General features: G+C 66.4%; 1 protein-coding gene and 2 long non-coding RNA genes across 3 annotated transcripts; 1 reads left to right on the top strand and 2 right to left on the bottom strand.

Annotated features, from left to right (window-relative positions):
- The first annotated feature begins 12190 nt into the window (after positions 1-12190).
- Positions 12191-19966, top strand: ENGASE (endo-beta-N-acetylglucosaminidase). The gene is given in 15 exon segments (XM_084861936.1): positions 12191-12448; positions 13134-13201; positions 13357-13558; positions 14574-14722; positions 14983-15140; positions 15712-15860; positions 16163-16328; positions 16467-16570; positions 16861-16969; positions 17105-17295; positions 17701-17786; positions 17789-17848; positions 18244-18352; positions 18607-18721; positions 18911-19966. Coding segments are annotated over 15 exon segments (2190 nt in total). The 5' UTR covers positions 12191-12362; the 3' UTR covers positions 19349-19966.
- On the bottom strand, positions 12466-14637 carry LOC311610641. Its single transcript, XR_014792998.1, has 3 exons — positions 14541-14637; positions 13401-13547; positions 12466-12756 (listed from the first exon to the last, which is right to left on the bottom strand). It is a non-coding gene; the product is annotated as an uncharacterized lncRNA (long non-coding RNA).
- On the bottom strand, positions 13691-14530 carry LOC311610645. The gene is made up of 3 exons (XR_014793003.1): positions 14297-14530; positions 14169-14184; positions 13691-14072 (listed from the first exon to the last, which is right to left on the bottom strand). It is a non-coding gene; the product is annotated as an uncharacterized lncRNA (long non-coding RNA).
- Positions 19967-21085: the final 1119 nt, after the last annotated feature.

The following is a 21085-nucleotide window of genomic DNA, read 5'->3' as shown; positions in this document are numbered from 1 at the left end:
ACAAAGGGCAGGTCCCGTCCCCCGTGAGGCCCGGGGCAGGGCTCCCTCCCGCGCTGGGAGCTGGCCGGCTGAGCGGAGGAGTCAGCTTCACCAGGTGCCCCCGCCAGCCTCCCTCCTGGGACAGTCCCGCCTCGAACATGCCAGCTGGGAGAGGAGGCTGTGTTTGCAATGGGCCCACCCACTGCCTCCTTTTTATAAAAAATATTTTTCATTTCAGAGAGGAAGGGAGAGGGAGCGAGAGATAGAAACATCAATGGTGCCAAAACCGGTGTGGCTCAGTGGATAGAGCGTTGGCCTGCGGACTGAAAGGTCCCAGGTTCAATTCCGGTCCAGGGCATATACCTTGGTTGCGGGCACATCCCCAGTGGGGGGTGTGCAAGAGGCAACTGATCGATGAGTCTCTCTCTTTGATGTTTCTAACTCTCTGTCCCTCTCCCTTCCTCTCTGTAAAAAATCAGTAAAAATATTTACAAAGAAAAAAAAAGAAGAAAGAAAGAAACATCAGTGGTGAGAGAGAATCATGGACCAGCTGCCTCCTGCACCTGCACGCCCCCCACTGGCAATGGAGCCTGCGACCCCAGCATGTGCCCTGACGGGGAATGGAACCGTGACCTCCTGGTTCACAGGTCGACGGTTCCTGCCCCCTCTTTCTCTGAGTGTCACCCGCTCCCTGCCAGGCGCTGGGGCATGGTCACCCACACACACACAGGGGACAGCCGCCAGGGGACTGCTCTGGGTTAACTGAGGTGACGGGCTGCCAGCCGTCACCAGTCCCCTGCGCCCTCTGACCCTTCCTCACGGCCGCCCCGCCAGGAGGGAGCGGACGTCCCTGGACACCCCTCACGCTCAGGCGGACCCGCCGGCCGGAGCAGAGGGACCCGGCGGCGCAGACTCGGGAAGGAGAGGCTCCGGAGGCCTGCGGGGCAGCCAGGGCGGAGGGCGCTCCCGTCCTCCGGGGTCAGCATGTGTGTGTGTCCGTCGTGTGTTTAGCTTTCTGTGGGGCTCACCATGGGAACCCCGCCCAGGGCGGCCGGCCGGCTCCCGGGGGCGTGGGGACGGGGTGAAATGAGGCTGCTCGCCCAGCCCATGAGAAAAACAACAAACACCAGGAAGTGGAAGAAAAGGATGAAAACAAGACGCCTCCGTGTGTGGAGGGAGGCGGACCTGGCCTCACACCGCACACTCTGCACACTGGGCCGGCCGGAGGCTGCACGCAGAGCGGGAACTGTACGTGTGCAGGGGAAACTCCGTGTGAGTGATCACAGCCTGGGACTGGGCCACGGCTCCCGAGCCGTGGGCCACGGCAGGAGTCACAGGGAAACAGATAAACGGGGTGTCGTCAGCATGTGCGATTCTGGGACCCCATTAGGCCCCACGGGACCCCTTAGGACAGCGAAAGGCCCTCCGAGGAGGAGGAAACGTCTGCAGACCGTGGACCTGAGGAGGGACTGCCACTCGCCGACACGGACCACCTCTGTGCCTCAGACACACAGACACCCTGCGAACGGACACTGGACCCCAATCCACTCCAAAGGGAGGAGGCCAAACGACCAATGAGCACACGCGGAGCGCTGGCATCATCAGTCGCTGGGGAAACGCAGGTCAGAACCACAGGAGACACCACTTCACGACCCCCAGGGGCCCTGGTCGGTGCTGGCGAGGACGGAGACGTGGCGTCCGCTCGCTGCTGGCGGGGCCCAGGGGCAGCCGCTGCGGGAAGCAGCGGGCACAGCCGCGGGAGCCGGGCACAGCCGCGGGAAGCAGCGGGCACAGCCGCGGGAGCCGGGCACAGCCGAGGGAAGCAGCGGGCACAGCCGCGGGAGCCGGGCACAGCCGAGGGAAGCAGCGGGCACAGCCGCGGGAGCCGGGCACAGCCGAGGGAAGCAGCGGGCACAGCCGCGGGAGCCGGGCACAGCCGAGGGAAGCAGCGGGCACAGCCGCGGGAGCCGGGCACAGCCGAGGGAAGCAGCGGGCACAGCCGCGGGAGCCGGGCACAGCCGCGGGGAGCCGGGCACAGCCCCAGGGTGCCAGCCAGGGAGCCCCAGGGTGCGGGCCAGGCCGCGGCGAGGTGCAGACCCCAGAGAGAAAACCCGTCCGCCAGCACGCGCTCGCAGCCATATTCATAACAAACAAACATGCAGAGCCCTGGCCGGGGCGGCTCAGCGGACAGAGCGTCGGCCTGTGGACCGAAGGTCCCAGGTTTGATTCCGGTCAAGGGCACATGCCCGGGGTGAGGGCTTGATCCCCAGTCGGGGCGAGCAGGAGGCAGCCAATCAGAGATTCTCTCTCATTGGTTTCTCTCCCTCTCCCTTCCTCTCGGAAATCAATAAAAACATATTTTAAAAAAAGGAAGTAAGAGGTTTATTATGTTCTTTAAAATGTGGAACTAACACAGGCGTCTGTCAGCTGAGGGTCAGACCAGTATGAGCAACGGGAAGGCGGGAGGGCGGACCCTGCCGAGGGCTGACCCCCCAGAGACCGACCCCCCAGAAACCGGCCCCCCAGAGACCGACCCCTCAGAGACCGACCCCGACCCCGACCCCACAGAGACCAACCCCCCAGAGACCGACCCCCCAGAGACCGACCGACCCCCCAGAGACCGGCCCCCCAGAGACCGACCCCCCAGAGACCGACCCCCCAGAGACCGACCCCCCAGAGACCGACCCCACAGAGACCGGCCCCCCAGAGACCGACCCCCCAGAGACCGACCCCCCAGAGACCGGCCCCCCAGAGACCGGCCCCCCAGAGACTGGCCCCTCAGAGACCGGCCTGGTGGGAGGAGCCCCCGTGCTGCGGGCCCGATGAGGGGAAGTGCCCACGCGGAGGCGGGTCAGCGGCTCGGGGCGGGAAGGGGGGCGGGAAGGGGGGCTGGGAGGCTGGTGGAGTCCCCGGTCCCACCGGGAGTGGCCTCAGGCACGTGGCGGCTGGGGCCCTGTGGTCCCGGCTGTGGCCCGGCTGTGGCCGCTCCCGAGAGCGGGAGGAGAGGCCCAGGCCCGATGGCTCCAGAGATGCTGCCCGCGTGGGGGTGGCCGCCCCTTCCAGGCCGCGGGGGCGGGGGGGCTCCCACAATGGGGGGGGGCTCGGAGGCTGGGGAGCGTGTGGTCCGGGGAGCACCCGAGCCCGGCCCCGTCTGCCGTACCGGCCGTCGCTCTCACTCCGGGCCCGCTCCTGGTGACAGGTGAGGCTCATCCCCATCGGAGCATGGGCAGCCCTCCCCCTCCCCCCCCCCGCCCCCGGGGCTGGGCTGGGCGTGTCTCCTCGAGAGCCCGGAGCCTCTGCACAACCCCCCCCCCCCCCCCCGAATCTGTCAGCTCCCGCCTGAGCGCCCTGCCCGGCCTTTGAACCGGGGCCCCGAGCCCTCTGCACACCCCCTGGAGTGGAGTGGGCTCCTGCCTGGGCCTCTCGCCGAGACAGAGGCGGCAGCTTGTTGGGTGGCTGACCATCCTCACCTGAGGAAACTTCCCCGGGAGAGCGGAGCGGGGAGGAGGGGAGAGAGGGAGAGAGAGAGAGAAACTGATGTGAAAGAGACTCGTTGATTGGTTGCCTTCTGCTCGCACCCCGACTAGGGCCAGGAATCGAACCCGAGACCCTTCGGTACACGGGCCAACGCTCTACCCACTGAACCACGCCCGGCCAGGGCCACGAGGCGTCCCGTTAGCCCCCCACCCGGCAGCCCTCTCCGCGTGGGCCCCACACCAACCAGGAAGCCCCCCCAGGCCCGCCTTGTCCCTCTCCGCTGGGGTCTGGGAAAGCGGGGAGCCCCGAAGCCTCACCCCAGAGCCAGCCCCATTGCTCTGGGCGGCTAAGGCTGGGGTCAGGGGTCAGGGGTCAGGGGTCAGGGGTCAGGGAGGGAGACGGCAGGGTGAGGTGACTTCTCCTGAAGGGGGACCAGCGAGCATGCTGGAGCCGCCCGGCGGGTGAGATCACCCAGCGCGGGTGCCAGGGGCGGCGTCCAGAGCCCAGCCGAGCCGGCACAGCCTGACAGGATGGGGGAGGGGCGGAGTGGCCTCGCCTGCCCCGGATGTGGCTCCACAGGCCCAGTCACAGGAACAGCAGCCACTCCGGACATCACCAGCACGAAAAACTCCGGCCCGGCGGGCTCAGGGCTGCGCATCGGCCTGTGGACCAGGGGGTCCGGGTTCGATTCCTGGTTAGGGCACAGGCCCGGGTTGTGGGCTCGATCCCCAGTGAGGGGCGTGCAGGAGGCAGCCGGTCCATGATTCTCTCTCATCATCAATGTTTCTCTCTCTCCCTCTTCCTTCCTCTCTGAAATCAATAAAAAAAATTTTTTTAAGTAAAATTCTGTGCTCCCAGGGACACCATCAGGGCAGAGGGGCCTTTCCCTGCACCCGGCGGCCCGGCGAGGGCAGGGGCGGCCCTGGGGGGCTGCACGGGCCGGAGGCTGGGCGCCAGGTACCTTGGGGGGCCCCCCCCACAATGGAGGGAATGTCTTCACTCCGGAGGCAGCGCAGGGCCAGCCGCCCGCGGGGCCTGCGCTCTGCTCCCTGACGCCGCGGGTGGGGGTCCGTGCCCAGTCCGTGGGGCTCAGTGGGGTCATCGCCATCGGAAATGAAGACCCCCGTCTCCTGGCCCCCGCCCCCGGCCCCGCCTGCCGCCTCTGAAGAGAGAGAGACAGGACTGAGCGCGGCCGAGCGCGGTCTGGTCCAGCGAGGAAGGCCCGACCGGGACTCCGGACGCGGGACTGGAGCGGGGTCAGCGGGGCGCGCGGAGCGGGGTCAGCGGGGCGCGCGGAGCGGGGTCAGCGGGGCGCGCGGAGCGGGGTCAGCGGGGCGCAGGGAGCGGGGCCCAGCGGGGTGCGCGGAGCGGGGTCAGCGGGGTGCAGGGAGCGGGGTCAGCGGGGTGCAGGGAGCGGGGTCAGCGGGGTGCACGGAGCGGGGTCAGCGGGGTTCGCGGGGTTCGCGGAGCGGGGTCAGCAGGGTGCACGGAGCAGCCCCGGAAACTGGTGAACTGGAAGCTGAAGCAGAAGAAAGAGGAAGTGAACATCAGGACGAACTTTATGGCTGTCCGCTGGAGCACCGAGGCCAGGACCACTTCCTGTTTTGTTTTTAAATATTTTTTTATTGATTTCAGAGAAGAAGAGAGGGAGAAGGATAGAAACATCCATGATGAGAGGGAATCACTGAGCAGCTGCTTCCTGCAACCTCCACTGGGGACCGAGCCCGCAACCCGTGCCTGGGCCCTGACCGGAATTGAACCCACGCTCTATCCACTGAGCCACACCAGCCGGGGCCACTTCCTGTTTTTCGACCGCACGCCTTGCCTTCGGGAGGAAGCGGAGCCCTGGAGGTCTGAGCGCCGAGGCCGCGGTGCGCTCTCCGCAGTGAGCTCGGAGGGAGGCCCAGAGGCCGGGGGTGAACGTGCCGGGTTTGTACAGGGAAGTGGGAGCTTCCAGAAGAGGAAAAGGGGCCGGTTCCCGGTGCGTGGTTATCAGTCACACCCGAAGCCCGGTGAGAACGTGGCAGGAGAGGAACGCGGACAGAAAACCCCAAACTCCGTCCTCGCCGCAGCGGGAGGATCTTTCCGGAAGGCACAGGAGCAGCCGCCCGCCCCCCCCCGCCCCCCCCAAAGCGCAGCGCGACCCTGAATTATAAACAGCCTGACCCGGGCCGCCTCCCGAGGGGAAAGGCCCGGGCCCGCCTCCTGGGCCCGGGACGGCGGACACAGGAGCCCGTGTGCCTGGCTGCGGGCGGGGGCGGCGTGAGACACGCGGTCCGGCGGGGAGAGAGGGGCGGTCTGCTGGCGGGGGCGGGAGGCTGCGTGGAGGGGCCGGGAGGGACCAGGTGCTGCTGAGCCACACCGGGGCCCAGGGGTCCCTCAGAGGACAGCCCCCCGCGGCCCCTCACGGCCAAACAAGAGGCTTAGCCATCAGCCGGTCAAACACTAAAAGGAACAACATACACCCGGGCAGCGAATGCGGGGAACACGGACACGGGAAGCACACGGGAAGAACACGGGAAGCACATGGGAAGCACACGGGAAGACAGAGGGGAGCTCAGGGGGTGCTTTGAAAAGACGGGTAAGACAGACAGCCCTGCCTGGCCTGGATGGAACGTTGGCCTGTGGACGGAAGGTCCCGGTTCGATTCCGGCCAAGGGCACACGCCTGGGTTGTGGGCTCGGTCCCCAGGAGGGGACGTGCAGGAGGCAGCCGATCAGTGATTCTCATCATCATGGATGTTTCTATCTCTCTCTTCCTCTCCCTTTCTCTCTAAAATCAATAAAATATATTTTAAAATAAATAAAAAATGAATAAAACAGACAGTCCTCGAGCCAAAGGCGTCCAGACAGAAAAAGAGAGAAAGAGGCACAAACATGGGGCGTCGGTCGAAGGGCCGCGCCCGGAGAGGAGGAGCCGGTCAGAGGCCGCGGGCGGGCGGGCACCCCGGGGCATGGACGCCCCAGGACAGCAGGGTCCACAGGGTCAGCCGGGGAGAAAGCGGGGCGTCTGAACGGCCGAGACCAAACAGGAAGCTGAAACCCGAGAGGCCTGCGCGGGCGGCCCTGGCGGTGTCCCAGGAGCCTGACCCGGGCCGGGGACGCCCCGAGAGCAGGCGCCTCCGTTCCAGGGGGAAAGGCTCTGGCTGGCGGCCGCCCCTCCGCGGCGGGCCAGCTCGGGACACCGGCCCGGGGGGCATTGGACGTCATCCAGGCTCAGGCGGAACAGCACAGCCCGGTGGAGGCTCAGGGGGAGCCCTGACCTCCGATCAAGGAGGCTGCGGGCTCCATCCCCCGTGGGGGGCGTGCAGGAGACAGCCAATTCTCTCTCATCATTGATGTTTTTCTCTCTCTCCCTCTCGGAAATCAATAAACATATATGTGTGCACGGCCTGATACCGTTGTTACAAAGCACAAACCGTGTTACGTAGCTTCGGTCCGTACGTGCGCACACAATGATGTCAAACCACCGGGAGGGACGGGGGCCAAGCTGCTGGTTCTGGGGACCATGGGGGCCTCTGAGGGTGGGGAGGGGGCAAGGAAACCAGGAGGGAGGGGGCTAAAGAGACCCTACTGACTGCAGGGCTTTCCTCGTTAGAAGGCGAAGGGAACGAAGTGTTGGTGCAGCCCAAGCGTTAAGACAGCAGCCGGCGAGCACGGGCACCCCGTTTGCCGTGTAGATTAAGGTGACAGATGTCCCGCTTTTGGCGGGACAGTCGTTTTAAAAAAGTCCCAAATCTTGCTGAAACCGGTTTGGCTCAGTGGATAGAGCGTCGGCCTGCGGACTGAAAGGTCCCGGGTTCAATTCCGGTCAAGGGCATGTATTGTACCTTGGTTGCAGGCACATCCCCAGGCAGCTGATCAATGTTTCCCTCTCGTTGATGTTTCTAACTATCTCTCTCCCTTCCTCTCTGTGAAAAATCAATAAAATATATTAAAAAAAGAAAAAAGAAAAAAAAAGAAGTCCCGAATCTTTCCAAAAATCAGGACTTTTTAAAAATGCCGTGGGATGGGGGACGAATTGTTAAAAATCAGGACTGTCCCGCCAAAAGCAGGTCATCTGGTCACCTGAGTGTAGATGGTGGTTTGCCATGTAATATGGCAGTTTGCCGTGCATCGCGGTGGAGAGTCTGTGCTCACAGGTGGAGGCGCCAGGCGGTGGGGAGGTAGTCATGTGCAGGATGTGGGGCAGGTGAAGCCTGAGTGGGTGTCAGGTGAGAGGCCGGAGCCCGGCCCCGCCTTCTTGCACTCCGTCGGCCTGTGCTGAGGCTGGGGGGGAGGGGAGGGAATCCTTTCGAAGGAAGCAACAGCTCCAAAGGCTTTGACGCCACCTTTGCTCTTGCCCAGCTGCTCCGAGGCGTGGGTCTGAGTGAAGGCACACGCCAGTCAGCTAAAAGGTTTGCCGAGAAAAGATGATGGCTACTGTTGTGAGCGGGCTCTCCGTGTGTGTGTACATATTTAATATATATATTTTATTGATTTTTTTACAGAGAGGAAGGGAGAGGGATAGAGAGTTAGGAACATCGATGAGAGAGAAACATCGACCAGCTGCCTCCTGCACACTTCCTACTGGAGATGTGCCCGCAACCAAGGCACATGCCCTTGACCGGAATCGAACCTGGGGCCCTTGAGTCCGCAGGCCGACGCTCTATCCACTGAGCCACACCGGTTAGGGCAAGAGTTCTCCACATTGGGTGTAATTACCGGGAGCTTCTTTCCTCTCCTCGGCCCAGGCACACAGCCCAGGCGGCACAGTGGTCGGTGCTTCCGGGGACCCAGGCCCCGTCCCTGCTGTTGCTCCGCGCCCTCCACACAATGCTCCCACCGCCTCGCCTCCGACGGCCGCTGCAGCCGCCCGCCTCGCACACAGCTGGCGGCCAGCGGGAGGCAGAGGGAAGGCGGAGGGCACCCCCCACTCCAGCACCCCGTGCGTGTCTGAGTTAGAGCCCGCTCCAGTGGCCCTCAGAGGCACTGGCTCCAGCCGGGCAGTGCGGGCAGCCGCTCTCCATGGTGAGGCTTCCCTCCCGGAAGCAGGGGAGGGATGGCGGAGCCGTTAGTTCCTGCCACACCTGTCCCCTAGCAACAGCCCCGCCTGGGGAGCGGGTGACGGCGATGGCCACTCCACCTGCCTCAGCTTCCGCCGGACATCCTGGGAGGCTGAGGGAGGGGCTGGGGAAGGCAGCACAGGCCCTGGCTGAGTGGCAGACGCGGCAGCCAATGAGGTAATCCGAGTGCCTGTGCTGGTGCACAGAGTCCCGCCCAGCGGGGACCCTGCCAGCAGGACTCCGGGGAGGCCCATTTAAGTCTAAGGACGCTGATTCAGTTCTGAGGAGGAGGACATGTTTACTGATTCCCGGTCACCTCTCACCTCTCAGCTGCCGGCGAGCGCTCGGAACACCTGGCTCGGTGCAGCCCAAACGATGGTGCATCCTCCGTGCTCCCTGCGCACCGGCGCCCACTGGAGCCCCGCGCCCGCCCCCTGCAAACTGCCGGCCTCTGGATCTGTCCTCCCTCTCCTGAGTGGCCGGTGCTCCCGCAGCCTGGCCGAGGCCGGCGCCAGCCTTAGTCATTGTCGGGTGCTCGCTCGGTTATGGACGCGCTGGGGCCTCCTAAAGTTCAAAGTCCCCAGGATAATGAGGCCGTCGGCGTGGGCGGTGGATGCGGGCCAGCTGGGCCCTCTGGGCCCTGCCCCCGCCTGTGCACATGTGTGCACACGCTCACACTCACCCACACGTGCCCTCTCACACCCACACCGGCTGCTCCTTGAAGCCATTCCTGCCAGACACCCCCCCGCACCCCCCCCCCAGCCCGGCTCCGCGTTTCCCCCATCCAGGCCGCAAGTCTTAAAACCTCCTCTCCCCTGCCTTCCTCTCCCCTCCTCTCCCCTGCTGCCCCCGCCCCCGCCTTCCTCCCTTCCTGCCCTCCTCTCCCTTCCTCCTCTCCCCTGCTGTCCCTGGTCCCCTCTGACCCTCTCTGTCTGGGTCTCTCCCACCTCCTCCTGTCCCTGTTCTGGGTCCTCCGAGCTCCGAGGACAGGAAGCTCCTGCCCGCCCCCTTCATTCCCCCCTCCCCACCGCAGCTCCTGCTCCCCTCCTCTCCACCTCCCGCAGCTCCCTGGAGCGGGGCCGGGAAAGCCAGCCAGCTGGCCACAGCTGGGCAGAGGTGCAGGCTCACACCCAGCGGGGCCTAGAGGCCCAGCTCAGCGCCAGGCCACTCCTGGGCCAAGTTCACTTGGGGAGACCTGAGCCACGCGGCCTGCGCTCCCCCTCCCAGCGGCCCGCCTGCGGGGGCACAGGGCTCAGCTGCTCCCAAAAGGGGGGGCGCGGGGGTCCGTTTCCTGGGGCCGCTGCTCTGAGGACTGCAGAGGGGCTGCCCAACAGGAGCAGGGCTCTCCGCTCTGGGCCGGGGCCTGAAATCAGGTGTCGGGGGCTGTGCTCCCTCGGGGGGGAGCCGGGAAACCTCTTCAGCTTCTGGAGCAGAGGTTCCCAAACTTGTTTGTGCCGTAGACCCCTTGCCATGTTTTTCGGTTTTGGGTAGACCCCCTACTTACCTGATATTGATTTTTTTGTAAATTTCTAACTGTAGTGAAGTTTAGTGTTAAAAACTTGAAATAAAAACACATGTTAAGTTTTATACGTTTATTTATTGAATTTAAATTAAAACTACTCAAAATAAAATTTTGTATCTGTTATATAAAATATACGTAACATAAAATTTAATAAAAAATAATGTACCTACTTTTCTCCGGCATTCTCAAACAAAATAACACTGATTCACTATAATTTGTATGATAAACTACCAGTTTATATTTTTTAAAATATTTTCTCAGCACTTTCCTATTCAAGATTCAGGAAACAACGAATGAACATATTTTTCTCACATTCATATTTATAGAGTGACGAATTGAACAAGTCGGTGCAAGTTTGCGAAGCTTTGAGACAAAAATTGGCAAGAATGTTTACTGCGCGTATGCTTGTAACAAGATGATACTGGTATATCATTATGTGCAGGTTTTTATCCTACAACTTACACAATTTTATAAACATATATAATAAATTTTTTACTTCATAGGTACTTTTATAAATATATGTTTTTATATTATAAGATAATATGATGTAAGTAAATAGGTACTATCAGTGTATGTTGAGATCCACTATCGTGGACCCCCATTTTCATTTCATGGACCCCCAAATTTCTTTTTCGCTGACGTAGACCCCTTGCAGGTTGTCATAGACCCCTGGGGGTCAATATAGACCACTTTGGGAATCACTGAATCCAGAATCTGGAGGCTCCAGGCCCCTTCCACCTCATTCTCTGTCCTCACATGACCCTTCTCCAAGTTCATGTGACCCTACTCCCTCTTCGAGTGACAGCCCCCCTTGTTCACGTGACCTCGCCCCATGTTCACGTGGCCCCACCCCCTTATTCACATACTGTGTTAATGCAAAAAGCATGCAAACCTGGAAAGAATTTTTGTACGTTTATTTGAGCCAAACTCTCGACAATACCGGGAAGCAGGACCTCAATGTCTGAGGATAACGCTCCGGAGAAGTAGCTTTTCCCCGTGTTTTCTTGTTTTGTTTTTAAATATATTTTATGGATTTTTTACAGAGAGTTAGAAACATCGATGAGAGAGAATCATCGATCAGCTGCCTCCTGGACACACCCCCACTGAGGATGTGCCCGCAACCAAGGGACATGCCCTTGACCGGAATCGAACCCGGGTCCTTTCAGTCCGCAGACCAATGCTCTATCCACTGAGCCACACCGGTTTCGGCTTCCCGGTGTTTTATACATTACACTCGGAGAAAGAGCCGTCAGTGGGCCACGTGGAAACCATTGGCGATGGATTAGGGAGGCGGGAGAAAGCAGGGTGGGGAACCTCCGGGATTGGGTAGAGTGAAATGATGGACACACTTCTCTAACAGGCGGGCGGACCGTTCACAGTGGACAGGAGCTGGTGGCTTCCGCCCTGGCGCCATTGGTGTGTCCTGAGGGGCAGCGACCTTGATACCTCACGGCTGTTTCTTAGATGCAAAAGGCAGTAGGCTCGGTCAGGGAGGAAGTGGTCTCCGTCCCGGAGATGCTGGCCTGTCAGAGGCGCTGGGCTGGTGAGGAGGGCGGCCTGAGTGTGCTCTGTGGGCCCGGCGGAGTCCGGCCTCCTGGTCCCGAGACCCAGCTCGGTGCCTCCAGGCGGGGCGAGCGGGGCCCTCGCCGCACAGGGGAGCCTGTGCCCCACGGACTCGCACCTCCTCGCCATCTCTTCACAAAGGCAAGCTCACTTGTCCGGAGTCCGCCCCGTGGCAGAAGGGAGCTCTGCCTCGGGCTCCCGACCCACACACAGGTCCCCCAGGCTGCCTTTCGAACCGGTGGTGACGGCCTGGCCCCCGCGCCAACGAGGAGAGTAGAGCCTGAGCCCTTGCCCGGATGGGTGCACGGTTTCGCCGGTTTTGAAAACTGGGAACAGGGATTAGAACTGAGTTCGGTTCTCACCTCTATGGCTGGCTGACTGCGTGACCTCCGGAAGGACGCGCCTCTGAAGGAGGCTGTGAGGACAGGAAATCCGCTCAAAGGAAATTCAGGGGCTCAGACCGGGCCCGCGCTCTCCCCGCCCCTTAGACCAGGCCCCGCCCCTCTCAAGATAAGCCCCGCCCTCTAAGGTACAGGCCCCGCCCCCTCAGCCCCCCGACTGCAAAGCCCAGGCTGCACTGGCCCCGCCCCTCAGACACAAGCCCCGCCCCCTCCGGTATAAGGTCGCCTCCGGCGCCGGCACAGCCCGGAGCGGTAGCCGGGACCCAGGGCCCGGTTGGAGCCGCGCAGCCGCGTCGCCCGGTGCCCATTGGCCGCCGGGGCGGGCCCGGGCCTGCGATTGGCCGGCGGCGGGCTGTGGGCGGCGGCGCGCGGTGTCATGGAGGCGCCCCGGGTGCCGCGGGAACCTCCCTGGCCTGCCCCTGCGATCCCGGAGGAGCCGCGCAAGCTGCGGCCGCGGAGGAGGTGCGGGGCCGCCCAGGGGCCGCGGAAGGGGCAGGCGGGTCCGGGCTCAGGACGGGGTCTCCGGACCCCACGCCTCCCCTGGGTCCCGCACGCCTCGCCCGCCGCGGGCGCCTCCGTCCCGGCTGTGCCCGTAGCCGGGACGCCAACCGCCGGGCGGTGGGTTCCACGCGGCGCCCGCCCCGGGAGCTGCCTGGCGGAGCCCGTGCGGGCGGAGGGGCGGCTGCGCGGGGCTTTGATCGGTGCGGGGGGCGGAGGGAGGTTTCGTGAAGTCCAGGCCGGTGAATGGCAGCTGCGGTGGCTTCTCGCTGCTGCTCTGGGAAGAATAAAAACTTTAAAGAATGAAAGCGGCGCGTTTGCCGGGGTTTTCTGACGCCGAGTCGCAAAGGGGTTCTTTTCCCCCAGAGCAAGCCCCCTGAGGACCCGGTTATACCCCTGGCCGTCCTCCCCCGGGGAGGGGTTCCCCGGAACACACTTAGGGAAACACTTAGAAAAACGTGGACGGCAGAGAAAGCTCGGCCTCTGCTCTCTGAGGCCCTTCCTCGTCCTGGTCCCGGAGCTGCCCTGCCCCTGGGGTATAGCAAACCCGGGGAGGTGTGCCTCTGGGCTCAGCCGGCCCACACGCCTCTGAGGCTCCTTTTCTCCCCCCTTCGCTCAGAGAAAACTTAAAAAGCCCCTCTCTGCTTAGAGCCGAGGAGGCTCGGGAGGAAGCTGTCTTCCGGGAGGAGGTCCGATTCGCCCCGGACCCTCTGCCAGGTGAGACCCCGAGGCGCCCGCCCCCCCGCTGCCAGGTGAGACCCCGCGGCGCCCGCTCCCGGAGTCTCCGAGCTCACGCCGGGCTTGGGGCCGACCCCCACTTCCTGCCTCAGGCTTCAGGGATGACCCCGCCGCCTGCTGCTCCCTCTGCCCAGTCAGGTATTATGACCAGGACACCGCCAGGCCCGTCAGCTTCTACCTGTCGTCCCTGGAGGAGCTCCTGGCGTGGACGCCGGGCCCGGAGGACGGCTTCAGTGTGGCGCTGGTGCCCGCCCAGGGCCGGCAGCCCCCCCTGGCCAGCCGGCGGCCCCGCACCTTGCTCTGCCATGACATGATGGGCGGGTACCTGGAGGACCGGTGAGGATGGCGAGGAGTCGGTCGCCCGGTGGACAGCTGGGGGGGGAGAGTGCGGCTGGGGGGGGGAGGCCGGAGCGGCGGAGGGCAGCGCAGGCCTCGGTGGTGGTGTGCCTGCGCGGAGAAGGAGGGGGGTGGGTTGGGGGTAGCCAGGCTCTGTGGGCTCTGAGCCCATCCCTTTCTGCCTGCACCCGGATCTGGCCGCTGGGCTGGGCACAGCCGCAGGCACCCTCCTCAGAGCCTGGCTGGGACCTGGCTCTTCCCCGAAGGCTCTTTCCCTGCCTGGGCTCTGGCAGGCCTGCCCCGGCCCCGGCCCCGCAGGCCTGAGTTATTACAGGCCCGCCCGCCCGCCCCAGCCCGGGCCTGTGCTGCCCGTCAGCTGACTGTCTCCACCTCAGAAAACAGGCCTGTCCCGTGCGGGAGGCTTGTGGGAGAGCTGGCCATGGGGGGGGGGGGCGCGGAAGTGGCTGACGGAATGGGCGCCTCCCTGCGGGCCCCGGGCGAGAGGTGCTGCGTCCTCCCTGCAGGGTGTCCTCCCAGCAGGGTGTCCTCCCAGCAGGGTGTCCTCCCAGCAGGGTGTCCTCCCAGCAGGGTGACCTCCCAGCAGGGTGACCTCCCAGCAGGGTGTCCTCCCAGCAGGGTGACCTCCCAGCAGGGTGACCTCCCAGCAGGGTGACCTCCCAGCAGGGTGTCCTCCCAGCAGGGTGTCCTCCCAGCAGGGTGTCCTCCCAGCAGGGTGACCTCCCAGCTGGGCGCCCACACCGGGAGCTTCGGCACGGGTCCTTCTGCCTCTGTCCGCACAGCCTCATGGGACGTTTCCCTCCGTGACAGCCCGTCCACCCCATCACAGTCCCCGAGGAGTCAGGGTCCAGGGGCGCACGTGGGGAGCGTGGGCTGGCGGACAGCTTGCCGGCGGGTGCCCGGCGCAGCAGGCCCGGACGTGTGGACGGCGGGACCAGGAGAGGGGCCCTGGGGCGGCTCTGACCTGGAGGCGGCCGCGTCCTCTCCTGTCCCCCAGGTTCGTGCAGGGCTCCGCGGCCCCGAGCCCCTACGCCTTCTACCACTGGCAGTACATCGACATCTTCGTGTACTTCAGCCACCACCTGGTCACCGTGCCCCCGGTGGGCTGGACCAACGCCGCACACCGGCACGGGGTCCGCGTGCTGGGTACGAGCCGCGGCGGGGCCTGGCGGGGGCCGGGGCGGCGGGGCTGGCTGTGCCGGGAGGGCGCCTGGCTGTGCCGGGAGGGCGCCGTGCCTGGGGCTGCCCCGATCGGGGGACCAGACGAATGTCTTCAGTTCTGCGGCCGCTGGCTCGCCGTTGAGCTGCGGCTGAGACAGGAAGTGGCCCCGCAGACAGCAGCGGGCTCAGGGCTCAGGGCGGCCGTGCGGCCGTGGAGTCCTGTTGACCGCGTCCTCCCGCCGCAGGCACCTTCATCACCGAGTGGAAGGAGGGCGGGCAGCTGTGCGAGGCCTTCCTGGCCGGGGGTGACCGCTCCTACCGGGCGGTGGCCGACCGGCTGGTCCTGCTGGCCCAGTTCCTGCGCTTCGACGGCTGGCTGATCAACATCGAGAACTCCCTGAGTGTGCGTGAGCCGCCCCTGGCCGCCGGCTCGGGTCCCTCCCTCCCGGGTGCTCCTCCCCTGCCCACGCCCAGCCCAGGCCGGCTCCCGCTCCCGCTCCCGCTCCCCGCGGCAGCAGCTGGGGCCACTTCTCGCTCCCCAGTGAGAGCCAGCTGCCGCCCAGCACCCCGTGAGGCTGAGCTCTGTTCTCTGGCTCCTTCCAGGGGACTCCCCATCCCCTCCCCCTCCTCCCCCTCCCCCCCTCCTCCCCCTTCCCCTCCTCCCCCTCCCCCTCCTTCTCCCCCTCCCCCTCCTCCCCTCCCCCTCCCCCGTCTGTGCGTGGCTCGGGCTGTGTGGCTTCCTCTCCCGACACCCTCCTTTCTCTCGGTGTTTATCGCCCTGGCCGCTGTGTCCGTGTCCTTCCTGCTTCAGGGAGGACCGCAGAGGTCTGGCTGGCCCCGCCCTCTGTGGCTGTGGGGCTGAGGGTTCGGGGCCCTCGGTGGCTGTGTGCTGGGGCTCGGGGGCCAGTCTGCCCCACCAGGCACTCATGCCAAACGCCTCGGGGCCTCACGGGGTCTTGTCTCGGCCTCTGCAGGCGGCCGCCGTGGGGAACACGCCCCGCTTCCTGCACTACCTGACCACCCAGCTCCACCAGCAGGTGCCGGGGGGCCTGGTGCTCTGGTACGACAGCGTGGTGAGCAGCGGGCAGCTCAGGTGGCAGGACGAGCTCAACGAGCAGAACAGGTGAGCCCCCAGAGGGCGGCACGGCGCACACGGCTGCACACAGTTGCACACGGCACACACACTGTTGCACATGGCTGCATGCACATGGCTGCACACAGTTGCACACGGCACACACACACGGTGCACATGGCTGCAGAGCCTCCTGGCCGCCGGCGCTGTGCGGGTTTGGGCCACGGTGCTGGGCCGGCCCTGCTCGGGGTCGGGGGGCAGCCCGGGGCTGTGGCCGTGAGTGGGTGCAGGTCTGGGCGGGCGGCGGGGGGACAGTGGAGCCCGGGGCCCTCACCTCGGCCCCCACGCCGCAGGGTCTTCTTCGACTCCTGTGACGGCATCTTCACCAACTACAACTGGGGGGAGGCGCACCTGGAGCGCATGCGGGCCGCGGCCGGCGAGCGGCTGGCCGACGTGTACGTGGGCGTGGACGTGTTCGCCCGGGGGAACGTCGTGGGCGGCCGGTTCGACACCTACAAGGTGGGTGGGGGCCGCGGCCCCTGAGGCCGCGCTGGCTGAGGGCTGTCCATCCCAGGGGGCGGGGAGGGCAGCGGGCTCTGCCAGGCCGCCCGGAGCCGGGTGCCCTGCTGTGCCCAGCGCCCTGACGTGTCTCCGCAGTCGCTGGAGCTGATCCGGAAGCACGGGCTGTCGGCCGCCCTGTTCGCGCCCGGCTGGGTGTACGAGTGCTTGGAGAAGACGGAGTTCTTCCAGAACCAGGACAAGTGAGTCCGCCCGCCCGGCTGAGGGCGGCAGCGGGCTCGGGGCGACGCCAGCCAGGCACACACTCTGGCCCTGCCCTCGGGCGCTGGTGAAGGCAGGACGAGCGGCAGCCACCTTGGCTGCGTCCCACGTGGGCCCTCACCCACGGCGTGGTCCGTGGTCCGTGGTCCGTGGCTGGGGGCTGCAGTCTCTGCGGAGGGGGTTGGGGGGGGCGGGGAACACCCCGTCAGTGAGAGCTCAGGGCGTCCGGCGCCCCCCACTCCGGACTCCAGCTGCCGCGCCGTTCTCGCAGGTTCTGGAGTTTGCTGACGCGCTACCTGCCCACCCACAGCATCTGCTCCCTGCCCTTCGTCACCTCCTTCTGCCTGGGCATGGGCACCCGCAGGGTCTGCTACGGCCAGGTGCGTGCCCCACGCCGGGCGGCTGGGCAGCGGGGCCTGGGAGAGGGAGGGGCCTGGGGCTTGTGGGGGCCGACGTCACTTCCCGCACACCCCACCGTGTGCCCGCAGCCGCCTCCAACCCCGCTTCCTCCCCAGGAGGAGGCCCTGGGGCCCTGGTACCACCCGGGCGCCCAGGAGCCGCAGCCCCTGTTTGGGGAGCACCGGCCGGAGGGGCCCGGGCAGGGCTGGGTGAAGACGCACAGCTGCCTGGCCGACGCCTGGAACGGGGGCAGCTCCCTGCTGGTCCGGGGCACCATCCCGCCCGAGGAGGGGCAGGTGGCTGTGAGGTAGGTGCCCGGGCCCGGAGCCCGGAGGACGGAGGGCGGGACCCAGGTTAACTGCAGCAAAAAGCACGTCCCACACTCGACCACCTGACCCCATTCTGAGTGTCTACAGGGTGGGCCCTGCGCCGTGTGCGACCTCCCCACACCCCTCAGCTTGCAAAACCGGAAGTGTCCCCACGCCCCCGGCCCGGGCCATGCCCGCGCTCTGGTTGGCGCCCTGGAGTGAGGACCTCAGAGCGGAGATTTCGGGGTCACCAGGGGGTCTGGCCTGGGGAACAGCGTCCCCAGAGTGGCAGGACGGGGCGTGGCAGCCTGGGCCGCCCCAGTGCCCTGGCCCCGGAGGGGGAGGGGGCCCGCCTGACCGCCTGGTGCTCGGCTGTGGCCTCATCGCTGGACTTCCCTCTCCAGGCTGTTCTCCCTGCAGGTCCCGGTGCCGCCCAAGCTCCTCCTGTCCCTGGTGTATAAGCTGGAGGGGCCGGCGAAGGTCAGGGTGGGTCTGAGCTCACCACCGGGGACGCGGGCAGCTGCCACGTCGGTGGCATCTCGGCGTTGAACGGTGAGGGGCCCGGGCTCCTGCCTGCCTTCCAGGCCTCTCCCTTCTCGGACGCTGTGGGGAGGAGGCGTCCAGGAGGTGCTGGGTGCAGGGCGCGGGTGTGGGCAGTGCCCAGCACCTGCCTCTGAGGGGACGGCGCCGCCCTGGCCCAGCTCAGGGCAGGGGGCGGCTCTCAGCGTCTTCTGGCCGTGGCCTCGAGAGGGAGGACAGCCAGGGTCAGGGAGGGGCCTGGAGACCGCGGAGGGACCCGAACCCACCTGAGTACTTGCTGCTCTCCGCCCTGCTCTCCCGCTGCGGCCTCAGCCTGTCGGGCGGCCATGAGCGCCGGGCGCCTCGGGGTCTGGCCAGCCCCGGGTCCCGCTCAGGTCCTCTTCCTTAAGCCCCGTGTCCTTTCCCAGCAGAAACCAGCGACAGGCACAGACCCCGGCCCCTCCGGGTGCCCCCCACCAAGCTGGCCAGGTGGGCGGCCCGCTGTGGCCGGCGGCTCCGCGGGGGCTGGGTCCAGCGGTGAGTCCCTCCTTCCCGTCCGGCCCCGACGGGAGGGCCCACGCTGGCGGGGCTGGAGGTGCGAGCGGGCCCGGCGAGAAGCCCCGGGACTGGAGGGGTCGGGGCGGAGCCTCTGTGCAGGGGCAGAAGCCACGGAGGGGCTGGGTGTAGGTCAGGGCTGGGTCTGCCCCCCGCCGCGGCTCGGCTCTGACGGCAGCGGGCGCCTGAGCCGCGGCGGCCGTGACCGCCCGTGACCGCGTCCCGTTGGCCCCCAGCTGCTACGAGCTGAGCCTGCGCGGCTGCCTCCTGCAGGACCTCTTCGTCAGCTTCTCGCGGGACCCGGCCAGCCGGGAGGAAGAGCACTTCGTCTGCCGCCTCGGAGAGATCCAGGTCAGGGTCCGGGCCCCGTCCCGTCCCCGTCCTCCCTGGGGGCTCAGCAGGCAGAACACCGCCCGGCTGAGCGCCCCGTCCTCTCTCCTCGGGCTCGGGGAGGCGGGTGGGGAGCCGGGGGGTGGGGAGCCGGGGCGGCACCATGAGCCCTGGGACTTCCTGCTTTCTGTGCCCTCTCTCCCCCCCCAGGTGGTGGACGCCGACAGCCTGCTGAGCCCTCTGCACCAGGTGCAGGCCATCGCCGTGTCCAGGGTCAGCTGGCAGCGGGCGGCCCCGGAAAGCGAGGGCCCCCCGGAAGGCGAGGGCCCCCCGGCCGGGCTCCGGCTCAGCTGCACCCTGCACTGGTCCTACCCCCTGCCCCACGCCCGCTGCTTCCGGATCCACTGCCGCCCGGGGCCGGGCGGTGGCCCGCCCAGCACGGGGCCCCCGGGGCCGGAGAAGCCCGCCTTCCTGGGCCTGGCCTTTGCCAACCAGTACCGCGTGGTGGGCCTGGCGGTGGCCGAGGCCCAGCCCGGCCAGGACGGCCGCGTGGAGTTCCTGGTGGAGCCGGTGCCCCGGGAGGGCTTCCTGGTGCCGCAGGCCGAGTGGGGCCGGGCGGCCCTGCTGTACTCCACGCCCGGCGCCTGAGCGGACAGAGCGGACGCCGGGCTCCTCGCCCACGGGGCGTGGACTGTGCGGACGGCGGCGAGGACCTGGGGCCGCGGCGTTCCTGGTGGGGCCTCGTGACGGGAACACCGAGGAGTCGGTGTGCTGGGCGCTGATCCCCTGCGGTGCCCGGCCCCCCGGCTCTGTCCAGGCCCTCTCTGCGGTGCACATTTCCCGGGGGAAAGTGGGAGGATTGGGGAACGTTGAGTCCAGAAAATTCCATAAAGGACGCTTCCTAACGGCTGGTGCTGAGCGTGGCCACTTGATTCCGCCGGCGGAGCGATCAGAGCGAGTTTCATTGTGGCCGGGAGGCTTCGGAGCAGCCCCAGGGGCATTTCTGAGGGCGCAGGCCCCCAGAGGCCCGTGGGGTTCAGTGGGGTGGGTGCAGGGTGCTCCCGGAGATGGTGCCGGGATAGCCCTTACCCGGAGCGGCGGGAGCCTGGAGCCAGGCCACCATGGGCTGAGCGTTCCTTGTACTGTCCCCGGGGCCCCGAGCACTGCCCTGGCCTGCGCCTGCCACGTCTCCCCAGCGGTGGGCATGAGGGCCGCGGGCACGGGCAGTCTGCACCCGGGCTCCGCCTCTGCCTGGTGGGCGTGGCCTCAGGCTTGGGAGCGGGGGGGGGGGGGGGGGGGTGGGGGGTCCAGGCAGGCCCAGGCGTGCAGCCCAGTCCCCCAACCCCCATCCCTTCAAGCCCCCGGTCTCCGTGGCGGACGTGAGCGGGGTGTGTGGGCAGCCTCTGCACCGCGGCTGCTTCCTGTTGCTCCCTTCCCGCCCAGCACCTCCCTGCTCCCTCCGCGGGCCGAGGAGGCCAGTGGCTCCCCGGGGGTGGGGGGGGCCCCTCCAGCCATGAGCTCCCAGCTGACGGCTGGCCTGCTGTGGGGCTCCCTGGTGTGTGTGTGTGTGTGTGTGTGTGTGTGTGTGTGTGGAGGTCTCCACCCCACGGCCTCGGGGAATTCTGCCCCTGGGGTCCCTCCGTAGGCCTCTAGGCCCGTGGTCGGCAAACTGCGGCTCTTGAGCTTTTAGCAAAGGCCAGCTTCGGAGGACCCTAGTTAATAACAATGCACCTGCCTATATAGTTTGAGGTTAAAAAATGTGGCTCTCAAAAGACATTTCAATCGCCATTCTGTTGCCATTTGGCTCTGTTGACTAACAGTTTGCCGACCACCGTCCTGGGCCATGGGGTGACTTCCCCATCCCTGCTGCCCTCGTGTCTGCTACGAGATGCGGAGTGGCTCTGAGGCGCGGACGCTGGGGTCCCCTCCCCGCTGCCCGGTGTCCAGGCCGGGGGGGGGGGGGGGGGGGGGGGGGGGCGGAGGGCCGGGGATGGTGTCAGCCCAGTGGCTTCTCACTGTAGTGAAGGGGGAGGCCACCAGGTGGCAGTGCAGCCACTGCCTCTGCTCAGGCCCAACCACATGGGGAGGGAGGGGTGCAGGGTGCAGGGGGCCCTGGCAGCATCTGGACTGGGGGCGCCTCGGGGCTTCTGGGAGACACTGGCCTCCACCCCCGCCCGCTGTCCCAGGTGCCACGCCCTCCACCGCGGACACGGGCGCCTCGATTCCGTCTTTCCTAATGGGGAACATCTATGCCCACACGTGAGGCCCAGCGGCTGGGGCGGGGAGGGCCGGGCAGGAAGACCCCGGCGGGCTCGGCTTTTCTTGGTCCTAACTGTCCCCCCAGCACCTGAGCCCCTCGTTCTGAGCCGGGGGGGGCTCCTGGCC

The sequence above is a fragment of the Pipistrellus hanaki genome, assembly GCF_964339955.1.
Source record: "Pipistrellus hanaki genome assembly, chromosome: 16".
NCBI lineage: Eukaryota > Metazoa > Chordata > Mammalia > Chiroptera > Vespertilionidae > Pipistrellus > Pipistrellus hanaki.
This window is presented reverse-complemented; position numbering and strand designations above follow the sequence as displayed.